At 35.3% G+C, this 12239-nt stretch overlaps 1 protein-coding gene across 1 annotated transcript; it reads left to right on the top strand.

Moving 5' to 3' along the window:
* Window positions 1-1035: 1035 nt before the first annotated feature.
* On the top strand, window positions 1036-7121 carry LOC145781209 (G-protein coupled receptor GRL101-like). The gene is made up of 5 exons (XM_082592989.1): window positions 1036-1108; window positions 2875-3093; window positions 3859-4004; window positions 5167-5365; window positions 6134-7121. Exons 2-4 carry the CDS (start codon window positions 2894-2896, stop codon window positions 5322-5324), a joined length of 504 nt encoding a protein of 167 aa, XP_082449115.1. The 5' UTR covers window positions 1036-1108; window positions 2875-2893; the 3' UTR covers window positions 5325-5365; window positions 6134-7121.
* The last annotated feature ends 5118 nt before the right edge of the window (window positions 7122-12239 follow it).

Genomic DNA, 12239 nt, shown 5'->3' with positions numbered 1-12239 from the left:
TGGTGAGGTAACCACATTCTATCATCACGTGATCAGTTTGTCATCGCGTGGTCTCCCGTTTGGTTTGAGTTGACGATTGATATTATATGTGGTGCTGAAGTTAAAAAGTTGAGTTTTGACCTTGGAAAGTAGATTTTGAAAATAGAGGTATGTCCAATAATATTTATTTTACTTGGTTAATGAGACAGTTTCATTTAATTTATATGGTAGCTTACCAAACAAGCTACGTTCTAAATAAAAAGCGGCATAGTGTGCCATGAAGTTTTGCTGTAGTTTTAACATTTTCATGGCGGCATAGTTAAGGTGTTAGTTGAGCCACTGCCTTCGGTGTTAGTTGAGCCAGTGTATAAAGGGCATTATAATGCTTACGATACCTCCACACACCTTATATAGATTGCAGCCGTTGGATAAACCTGTTTACGGTGCAATAAATCTCTTTGAACTACATAAAACTCAACAAAAGGTCATAAACGTGGTCAAACTATAATGAAATAGTGTTATTTGGATGCCGTAGCACTATCTTCATTATTTTATCTGCACATTGAGTTACGAGCGACTCTTAGAGCAATTGTTAACCTGTTTTCATACATTGATATTATTACTTTAAATATAAACTAAGGCTTGGAAAAGAAACGTGGTTAAATTTGTGTTTTCAAAAATAATAAATGATGGCTCAACTAACCCTTTCCGTGGTGTTAGTTGAGCCATTTGACTACTAGTTTTTAAACACCTGTGGACCGGGCTGTCGTCGTTCGATAAGGCTTGTACTTCCTACAAATACTGTTTAATATACGCAGAAGGTGAAGCATTGTGAATGAAGAAATAAAATCGACTCATATAAAAAAAATTGCAAAAATGCAAAAAGTGGCTCAACTAACCCGACCTCCTCCTTCCCCTATCATAGAGAGTTTTTTTTTATCAATTTCGTACATAAAAATATATTTATATTTGTGATAACAAATACCTTAAAAGTTTTTGGTTAAAAACACAGGTATGAAAATAATCCTTTCCTGCCGTTGGCTAAAAGAGAAGACATGGAAAGCTTTATAACCAGACTGTGGACGTTGCAAGGCAATGGCAATAATTCTTTTGCTTGGACTTCTGACAGGTAAATCTAGTTCTTAAACAGACCATTAAACCTATTAAAAAAGCAGCGCAACTAACTTATAACATTCAAATAACAAAAGGAAGATTACTGTTCTGCACGTGTTTGTGATAAACTCCAATTAAGTTCATAATTTCAGACTTATAAGCTAGACCAGTAACTTCAGGTGTTTTAGGCAAATTTTTATTCAATGAAAAAATATAAAGATTTTCGAACACTTTAGATTTCCATGAAGCTTTCAGCGAAATTCGAAACAAACAATGCAAATCAACATTACAGTTGAAAACTTCAGTAAATGCACAAAACGGGTAAACAATGGATGCTGGAAAAGATATGTAAATCACCACAAATGTTTCTTATACTTACCCCATCGAGTAAAGTGATGAATAACATTTGCAAACAGAATAGTTATTAGAGGGAAGCCTACGTAATCTATTGTATTTTCTAATTCTTATTTTTTTAATCACCGACTTAAGGGGAAAGAGAGACAAAACGAACGTAAGGCAAGAACGAACATTGTTAGATTTTTAAGAATATTTCAGCTAAAAACAATATTTTTTCCATTTTCTAAAACGATCACCATTTACATTCTACAACACGATGATTTGGTATTATTTGGACTTTGTCGTGCATGAATGACTATTTTAAACCATTAGTTATAAGAGTTGCTGTATAGTTTCTAAATTGCTGCACTTGGCGGCAATGGTTTATGCACGATTGGAGCAAAAGAGATATACAGATATACCATGACATTGACAATAACCTAGTTACCCCATATGGCCAACATAATATACGGTGGTTATGCCACCTTCGTGTGAAGTTTATTGTCATAGTAGGGCTAGTCATTGGCACTTTTCCTGCGTTTTAAAAGTTAGATGATAAACGGGTGTTACCAGAGGCATATTCAACTGGGTGTTACTGTGTTGGGTTATTGAGTTTTGGCATAGGCCCATTGACTTGAAAATGCGATAATTAACTGCGTAAATATTATCCAATAGAATTATATCTTGCTATCTAGCTTTTGTTTTGAAAATACAAGTTTTATGACTTATATAATCTCTTTATAATACCAATTGTGCACATACAGTATTTCAATCAAAATTATAAGCTACAGAAAGCTATTATAAGCTATACACTGTTCGAAGTTTTTGTTTCATCATTAGACTGAACAGATCCATTTTCAACACCAGACTATATTTCTAAAATAGCTTTAATAAATGACTCAATAATGTATAATATCTAAGGCAAACAAAGGAACAAAAACACTTAATTTTGCACCCAAATAAAAAATAAAGTGCACGGAAAAAGGGTGTACATTATGTTTATACCATGTTTGTTTCATCTCAAGCCTGGAGTACAACGGACATCAAAGATAAAAACATTTTTTTTATGAATGAGCAAACAAAAATAATGACATCAGGCTTTTTACTATGGACAAGTATTGTTAGGTACCTAATGTATAGGCTACAGTAAAATTAAACGACGGGATTAACCCGTGATACCTTCTTTATCTGTTCAAGTAGATCACATTGAATTCATATGTCTGACTGCTCCCCTCTTCCCTCCCACCAACTGCTTCGAAATGTACTGATATAGCCCTTTTAAAAATCGACAATTTTAACTCCACTTACTGCGAGATAAAAATATTTTTACCAGCGATACATACTGTATATTGTTTTGTAGTAGGCCCAGCGGCCCATACATTAAGTTAATTTGTAAAGTGGGCTGCTGCATATTGATGGCGGGAATAACAAAGTCGTCTTCACTAGATCTCTAACATGGGAGAACATGATCAAAATAGTGTCTCAATTCAGCGAGGATTTCAAACCAAGTCTCTACCTCGGATATTATTCTGCACATGGAGTCTGCCTTCCTCGAATATTTCCGGATTCTTCTACTGAGCATTCTCGGGGCTTTTCTTTGCTTCTTATAGCATTAAATCTTGTCCTATTTATCTACATGCTTTGTATGTACATTGCAATTTACAGGTGAGAAGTGTACGTGACTTACTGTGCAGTTATTATTTCATTTTTAATCTACTTTTAGTGACGTTCTTTATTACCCGTCATTGAATAAGCTGTTGGTTAGAATAGACCATGCCTAAAAAGGTACCTAGCTAATTGTATTTGACGACGATTAATACAAGAGGCAAAGCTGCTGAACCTTGCTTGTGAAAGTCATGAATATCATTTTTAATTGACCAGATAGAGTGTTCTTGAAAGGGCATTGTCAGGATTTGCAGTATATGCTTTTGATATGCTTGGCAATGTAAAAATATACAGTCCATATTCTCTTACCTGCTTGCATTTAAGCAACACGACATCAGTTGAGAATTAGCTAAGTCATGCCAAAATTCATGCATTAAAATTAAAACAACCTTGCACTAAAGAAAAGCAAAAATAGTTATGAGCTCACTGCATCCAAATTTTCTCTGAAAGGATGATATGAAACAACTGAAAAAAGTAATAGATTTACTGTTCAGCTTAGCACACAACATTGGTTGATAGAGAATTGATTTCTCATGGACAGACAAAGTGCATTAATAATAAAATTTGTATACAGTAATTGTAGGTGTTGAGGCTTTAGACCATCAACACAAGCAGGGTTATTAAAAGGTTCGTTTATGAAGCCAAACGAACTGAAATACCATGACAAAACTGTGGCAGAATTGCTGGTGGTGCGACACTGACGAGTCCAGCCTCATGGGCGAAATAGCGATGTCTATTGGTTGCTTAAAATTAATTGCACTTTAGCATCACCATCAAAAGTAGACGGAGAGCAGGCGTCGCTGCAATTGGCAAACGAGATTCCGCTTTACAACGCAAGATCACCAGAATCATTCTCACGAACTTCTGCTGTTGGATTCCAATTTGCATCATGGCTTTTGTGAGCGCAGGAGGTAAAACCATTTTCTCTATCCTTAAAAGCAACAGCTTTGAAAACGATGCATTGAGATCAGTGAGCTTTCAACACATATTTGAGTGCTCACAGCAGCAAGTATAGGGTTGTTTGAAACAAACATGTAGGCCTAGTGTGTTGATGTGTAATGCTTTGGGTTGGTTTCGTTTTGAAACGAAAAAAAAAACACAAGAAATTTCGCTGTTATCCAATTCGAAACGAAACCGAGAGACTGCAACAGCGCCATAAATCCAATGAATGGCCTAATAGAATTTAAGCTTACAAATTTTCAAACCGAAAATGTTTTTTGCTTAAGGAACAAGCTTTCCTTGCAAGCGCCAAAAGTTCAACCCTGTTAGCAGCAGGCGTCACGTAGCACTCACCATTAAGTAGGTCTAATAACTTGTACTGCAATGGCCATACAAAACGGTCTGCTGCTATTTGGAGAATCCGATTATGAGAAATCACAATTCGAAAACAGCCTTTTCGGAGAAAGCCTTTCACGGAGATTTCTAAAATCTCACATCGGCATCTGCTTATCCAATTAGCTTATCATAGGAATTAGCAGGAATTAGCAGAATTAGCTTATCACAGGAATATCACAGGAATTAGCTTATCGTAGAGGTTAATCTAATAAAGTCTCAGCAAAAAAGTCTCAACTAAGTTTTCAGCGAAAAAATGAAAGTTTTCAAACGGCGTTTCATGATTAACAATGGTGGTGAATCAAATGAAGTCTCAGCGAAAATGCTTTGACTAAAGTTGCTAAATATGCTAGATATTGTTGCTGGATATTGCTATAGCCTATATCCACAAGATATCAGCTACTTTACATCTACCTCACTGAAACAATAAGTTTCTCGTTTGCATGGTTATGAGAAGGTAAACACAAACACCGCTTACCCAAAAGATCCCTACAAATTCTCTAAATAAACAGAAACCGTCGATGGATTTAAGTAATCACCAAATCGATTTTCTCCGAAAAAGGCTCGAATTGGGATTCCTCAAAATCGGCCACTCCGAATCGGATTCTCCGAATTCGATTCTCCAAAACGGGCCATTCCGCCATACAAAACGTTTCATTCAGCCAATGCGTTTACAAAAAAAACAAACATAAAGTTTTATAGCGTCACCAGAAGCTAGTCACTTTGTTTATTTATTTCCAGGTGGCAAATTGACTGAAGAGGCTTATGCTATTGCAGCCATTGTTTTGCTGCCAATAAACAGCGCCTTCAATCCCTTTCTTTACTCTGACTTACCGGAAATAATCTGGAAGAAAGTTTTTGCTGAGACGTGGTGTGGAAAGTGTGTGAAATCAAAATAGTTTAGCATGAAGAAAAGCCTCCCTGCAAACTGTTTAAGAAAGTATGTAAGGCATTAACTTTTTGATCAGCATAACAGTAAGGCAGCATTTAACAAGAATAAAAAAGTTTTGTTCAGAATTGTGTATATTTAGTTTTACCTGAAGGCACTTACACTCGCCAGTTGTATATGCATGGGGAGGGTTTCGGTTTCAAAACCTTCTATTACCCTAGATATCTTAAATTTTATACTTTGTTTTTTGTTTATTTAGGCTGTTTTGAATAAGTTACCTTCTCATTATCTTTGTCACCGCAAGTAGTTCGATTTTTTGTCTAAACTGACGTCATGGAAATTGTAGCCTATTCGTGCAATGATATGCTCAAACAGTAATTTGTAAAAGTGAAATGAGATCTAGTATGGCTGGCATAGCAATTTTTAAATGTTTTATCTTCTTGTTTTCATACGTTTTATTAGGCTACATTAGCATATAGCTGAGTTATTTGAAGTATATGGGCTATCATCAACAAAAATATTCATTTTACTCCTTCAAAAGCATGTGCTTCTCAAAGTCTTTGTTGCAAATATGCAACAAAGGCTTGCATATATGCAATAGTGCGCATATTATATATCTCCATGGCCATACCAGTGTACCTACTGCACTGAGGCTGGAAGGCCGAAACGGTGGGAACTGTCTGCAGTTATGCAATAGTGCATATATGTAGCAAAGGGCTCTGCTGGGGTAAATTGCCGTCTGTTAAGTCGAAATTTTACTGATTCATTTTAATGTCGTGTATGATTATTATATAATGCTCATAATTGTTTCATATGCAGCAAAGAACACAGATGACAACCTTGCAATCCGTCCGTCTACGCATTCGTCACAAGAATTTAGCAGCAGACTTTAAAATGGAAGTGTATGTTTTGCGAAGGCTATCTTTTCTTTAAAACTACAGCACAATGAACTAAATAAGATTGGAATATTTCAGTGAACGTTCTTGTAAAGTAAATTTTTTCGTAATATTTATCCTAAGATTGTTATTGAAGAAATTGTTTTGTGTTTTAAGATGTCGAGCATTTGCAAATGCGAAGCTGCGTTTCCAAGTGAACTAAAGCAATAAACGAATCGAAGGAAAAATACATTGAAATGAACATTCGCGTTATATGTTGTTGTGGATATTTACAGTTGTATCGGTTAAAAGTAAGCATCAAACAAAAAACTATTTTTCTAAAAGTAGCGTTCGTCAATTTGCAAAAAAAAAAACATTCTGTTTGAGTAATATTTTTAAAATTTCATTAGTATTTACAGCTTTTTCTTCAGAGTTGGGTGATCGATTTACTTTCGATACTCAAGAGTATACCTTTTCTATTTCTAAACATTGTCATGATTTTTTAAAGATTATTTGTGAGAAAGGTAAAGGTCAAATCACATCATCTCTTCATCAATGCATAGTAGGCCTACGTTTGCTTGATAAACTCTCTTATGCGTGAAATAAAAAGAAGAAACTTTACGTTTAATTTCGCGAAAATACGGCTATGAAATATGTTTTTGTCTACACGTAACAACATAGCCTTTTTGGAATACTAACACATTTTCACAATTTGTCTTATTTGGAAATTTTTTCATAACTATGATTATGTATGATAGCTCCTGAAACAGCTTGCTGTCAGAGTTTTATTGATTATTTGGTCGTATTTTCTGTCAACCGACACCCTTTGTTGTAAGGACCTGTTGTAATATTGCGTACTTTGATTCAATGTATTTACTGAAGCTAAGTCTTTTTGCTGTCAATTTATCACATCAATCAGTTGTACCCATAGCGTACTCATACTCAACAGATGGTTGGGTACGCCGTGGTTGTACCATATCAGATTTTCATAAACATTTTTTGTAAAACCACTTGCATGATTTAATTTAATGTATCTGTTCATGTCGCTGTTGAACTATCGACTTTATTGCATTCATCATTCAAGCAATATCAACTCTTCACAAACTATCTTTAGCACAATCTCTGAGAAACTTTTGTTCCTCAATGACCAATAGGCAAACTTTCTAATTTTGAAATTGCAATGTGCTGCAAACAACCGAATCTAATTTTAACCCATTTCTTGTCATGCTCTTAAAATGGAACCACATTTCAAAAGCGTATTTGCATCACATTCTTAAAATTCATGAAGTAAAGCAAGTAGGCATAGCAATATACATTTATACAATGAAGTTAAAGCATCTACAGAGAAGGAGCATAGATCCTTTGACAATGGGCAGCCCATGTACTGTAATTCGGGTGTAACTAAGCAAAAGTAATAACGATTGAATAATAAGCAATACAAAAAGAAACCAAAGCAACTATATAATAAAGACATAGCATGATGAACAAAACCATATGTTCTATTTGTTGAGAAAACTAAACTAGGCCTAACTCCTGTTTTGTTTAAGTAGTCATGTTGAGGTCAACAAATTGGTATAAGTGGTTATTGCCTTGCTAGGATTGTAGTTAACAATGAACAAAAAGACAGTAATAAGATCATAACAGAGTGCTCAGTCCATTTTACTTAATGTTTTATTGCGGCCTTGAGAACTTGTTCACTTTTTATCTTTTCCGCTTATTTATAGAGCCCTGTTTCTTGTTCAACCTCTTGAGACTTAGAAAAAGGATAAACCATCTCCTCTGGAGAACATCACAGAAGTCTTCCGAGTTTTTATACATAAACAAAAAATATTTTGAGTCATGATGGGATCCGATTTGCTTATACACGCATGAGTGTTCTGCATGTCATGATAGCGTTTTTCAAGAACATTAGGCTATTTTCATTACAAAGAATGAGAGTTTTTATTTTCTCATTATAGTTTTCTCGAGTTAATTTCAAGATTTTTCGGAGTGTTATTTTCTAGCTTTATTGATCAAGAAAATTATCTGCATTTTTTTGTTATGTTTCAAGTTTCCAAGACTTTTACTCTGTCTTACGATTCTGCTTTTGTAGCAGTTTTGCAATTCTTTCCATCTGTTACTTGGGGTAGCAGCTAAAGAGTTAGACCCTCGACACCAAAGGCTCAATAACAGAGAAAGAATTGCGTCGATAAGTTATAGAACTCTTCTAACTTTATTAACCATATACGGGACGGAAATATATGAAAACACAAAAAACTGCAGTTGGCCTTCAACGTACTAACTCAGGGGTCACCAACCTTTTTTGCATGCGGGCCACTTTGGCACTAAGGAGAGCTGTGGTGGGCCGCACTAATAAAATTTTAGGTAGGTTGATTCTTATGCCAGAAAAGAACGTATTTCGTACCCAGTATGCAGAGTTATATATTGTTAATATTTATCTTAGAATACCGCAGCAACAAATTTAGTCGAACAACGCTACTGCCAGGCCAAGCTACTTTAACAACACTTTTGACTTCTTTAACAATACCGTACCTAATAAATGAGGCCACTTGTTTTGCGCACTTATAGCAAGGCGAGCGGTTTCATCATAATATTCATCGCCAAGCAAGAGTGGTGTCACATCGCTTTACAAAAGATATCTTACAAAACATATCTTGCATTAACAGTTTCAGTAAAAAAGGAATTGTTTGACACATCGCAGTACAGGCAAGAATAGTGACCTGCAAACATATCAGCGAAAAATAGGCTCCAATAACAGGAAAAAAGAAGCCAGGCATCATGAAATAGACGCTTGTGGAAATCACCGAAAAAACGTTTCTATCGTAACTCATGAACAGCGTTCCCTCTGAAAAAGCACTGATTTGTTTTTTCATTCTTTTTGTGAGAGTCTATAAAACCGTCTTTCTTAGATTATTATGAGACAACTGTCACTTGCGGTGCTTATCAGCATTGCAAGAATTGTTGATTAACAACATTTTGCAGTACTGAGATAAATATTTTCATAATACAACCAGAAAAAGTCTTTAAATTTATATACTGTATAATATTTTGCCAGTTTATTATAAATTGAGTTGGCACACCGGCCTATTTTGCCAACAAAAACTTGCATAACGGGAACAGTGCTCGTGAAACACAATAACGGTGAAACGCACACTAATGTTTACATGACATTTACAAACTTAAAATAAGCAACCCTATGCTCACAGACAATTTCGAAAACAGACGTTTGTATCAACCACTGGGACAGTGTGGCTGAACACCGCTTTGGAATAACTTTAAGCAACCCTCACTTAGAACTAAAACAAACGTTTGTATCAACCACTGGGACAGTGTGGCTGGACACCGCTTTGGAATAACTTTAAGCAACCCTCACTTAGAACTAAAACAGACGTTTGTATCAACCACTGGGACAGTGTGGCTGAACACCGCTTTGGAATAACTTTATGCAACCCTCACTTAGAACTAAAACAGACGTTTGTATCAACCACTGGGACAGTGTGGCTGGACACCGCTTTGGAATAACTTTAGGCAACCCTCACTTAGAACTACCATATGATTGGTCGGTCGGTGGAATCGTATGCAAAGCGAAAATAATTATGCTTCCCAGAAGGTATTTTTTGCCTTCATGCTCTTTAACTCCAAAAAAGTATTTTTGGTTATACTTGTACGCTGATACCTTCCGCGGGCCGCACATAACAGCGTGGCGGGCCGCCAGTTGGTGACCCCTGTAGTAACTGATGTGTCGTGTCCTGAAATCGTTTTCAGGCTTTTTGATGACCGTGTGCCCTGTTTAAAAAACATTTAGTAGTGTCTCTATCGTATGTAATTATTTTGGTAATTTGTGCGCATAATATCCGTAACCTGCTTTTGTTGAACCGCTTGTTGGAGTTCAAAAGGGACTTCTACCTTGCAACATAATCTTTATCAAATAAAATTCTAATTGTCTTGATAAAATCAAATTGTAAAAAATCATCGGTGAATAATTCAATTTTTGTTACTGAAACGTGTAGCTTAATCAATTACATTTTGAAGCAGGTGTAATTTGAAAATTTCCGAACAGTGTAATTAACAATTTTAATGGTGTGATATTGTAATGTAATTGAACTGAAAACTATGTCATTGATTCAGCTCTGGCATTCATTGTTGTATTTGTACTACTGAGAGTGTTTGAACCTTTTTTTCGGTCAAAGTCTTGAAGAATTTCGTTCCGTTTTTTATGAAAAGATTTTTATTTCGAACAGCCTTGGTTAGGCTGTAAATCAAGAGCCTAGTGGCCAATTTATGTTGTTTTAGTCAACTGGAAGCCACTTTGGCACAAAAACTAAAAGTAGAGCTGGACAAGACAAAAATATTTCAAAATACAATGAACTTTTGTTTTGTTTCGCATCAAGTCATTTGGTAAAAATTTCTGTTTTAATTAAAGAATCTTTTCTAACAACCAGACACTACCACGGGTAAAACTATGCTGCTGTTATTTCCGTATCATTAGAAAGTACACTCCAAAAACTTTTTTTGATATGTTATAGACTGCAGAGCGTTCAAGAAAATTTGAAAAGCTTGCTCATGGCGGTCTATTAATTTTGCTTATTTTCTACTTATTCTCTCGTGCATGCTGATTCCACAGATATTATGGTTTTAGCAAACTTGTTTGACTGGCGAAAGTAGTATGTGCTGATTATCATGATGAACGAAAATTGAATCAAATGTAAATAAAACTTGATGAGAGTAAAGTGAATTTGTGATCAATATGTTTCTCAAGAAACGCAACGTAGTATTTTTCTAGCTGTAAAAACTGGAAGAACAATGAGAAAGAAGAGGTGTAGGGCCTATTTAACTTTTTTAACATTGATTTTAGTGTATTTCAACATAGTTGTAATTTAACATTATAAATGTAGGCCTAATCCAAAAAGTATTAATGCAGCCTTCAAACAGGTTATAGCCTACTCTGTAATATAAATGTAAAAATCGTCATTAGTTTTGAAGACAGCTTTCCATTTAACACCTGGTGGAGAAAGCAACACTTCACGACAACCTGCGAAAACATTTCTTTGTCTCGAGCCTGCCTCAAAAGTTGGAAGCCTCGGTAAGCATGCATAAAATTGCAGAATGAAGCTTCCGATGAAGCTTTCTCGGTCAAAGGATAAAAATAATCACAATCAAAAGATAGACTTTATGCTGTAACAGAAAGCGAACACTTCAAGAGAACGAAGTAAACGTTGCAAATTGTTGTTATTCCACAACAATTGATGTGTTGTAACACCTTTCATATTTTAATATGCTACCTACTGGCCTACGATTTAAACGGTGTCCGACGTTTTTTTTCGTAAACAGTTGTTCGTAAAACAATTGTTCGTAAAATTAATTCTTCGTAAAACAATTCTTCATAAAGCATTTCTTCGTGCATGCAATTGAGAATTGATGTATACCAAGAAGTGCTTTACGAAGAATTGTTTTAGGGATTTGATTTTACGAACAACTGCTTACGAACAATTGTTTTACGAACAATTTACCTATAACCGATTTAAACTTGTCATGATTTTGACTTATTTTTATTCGTGTTACAAGACGAAGCACAAATCGAACCACTCTTAATCTTTAATGTGACTTGACCAAGAATCGAACCAAGAAACACATTCGAGCAGTTGCGCATGTAGAAAAGTTTCATAGCGAAAGGGGTTTAAAAAAATTGCATGAGACCATATAAAACTATGGTAACCTACATTTAGCCTACTTCACTGCAGAAAATAGTTAGGCCTATGGCAGGTCACATAATATAGGCCTATGATTGCGCTGATGATGAGGGTTACAAGATGAAAAAGTAACATTCATCAAAATTACCCTTTTTCGTTCAGAATTTGTCGGTTAAGAGGACAAGAACAATGCAATCCACTGTTCACAAAGATTGCACGCGACATTTGCTGAATCTTTCCTGTAAAGTGCGACGTTTTTCATGTAAGTTGGCCTACGTTAAGATTGTATCTTGTGGCAATAGGTTATTTTAAATACTCCTCGTAATGGGTTGATTTTACTCTGCAAAAAATTGGGCAAAG

This window comes from Aplidium turbinatum, chromosome 12, assembly GCF_918807975.1.
Source record: "Aplidium turbinatum chromosome 12, kaAplTurb1.1, whole genome shotgun sequence".
Classification (NCBI taxonomy): Eukaryota; Metazoa; Chordata; class Ascidiacea; order Aplousobranchia; family Polyclinidae; genus Aplidium; species Aplidium turbinatum.
Note: the sequence above shows the minus strand (reverse complement) of the source record. Positions and strands in the feature narration are given on the sequence as shown.

Excerpts from the sequence above, each read along its gene's own strand:
- LOC145781209 (XM_082592989.1), top strand. The coding sequence starts at position 2,894 with ATGATCAAAATAGTGTCTCAATTCAGCGAGGATTTCAAACCAAGTCTC. Across the intron at positions 3,094-3,858 it reads ATGTACATTGCAATTTACAG|CATCACCATCAAAAGTAGAC; the intron begins GTGAGAAGTGTA and ends ATTGCACTTTAG. Across the intron at positions 4,005-5,166 it reads GGCTTTTGTGAGCGCAGGAG|GTGGCAAATTGACTGAAGAG; the intron begins GTAAAACCATTT and ends ATTTATTTCCAG.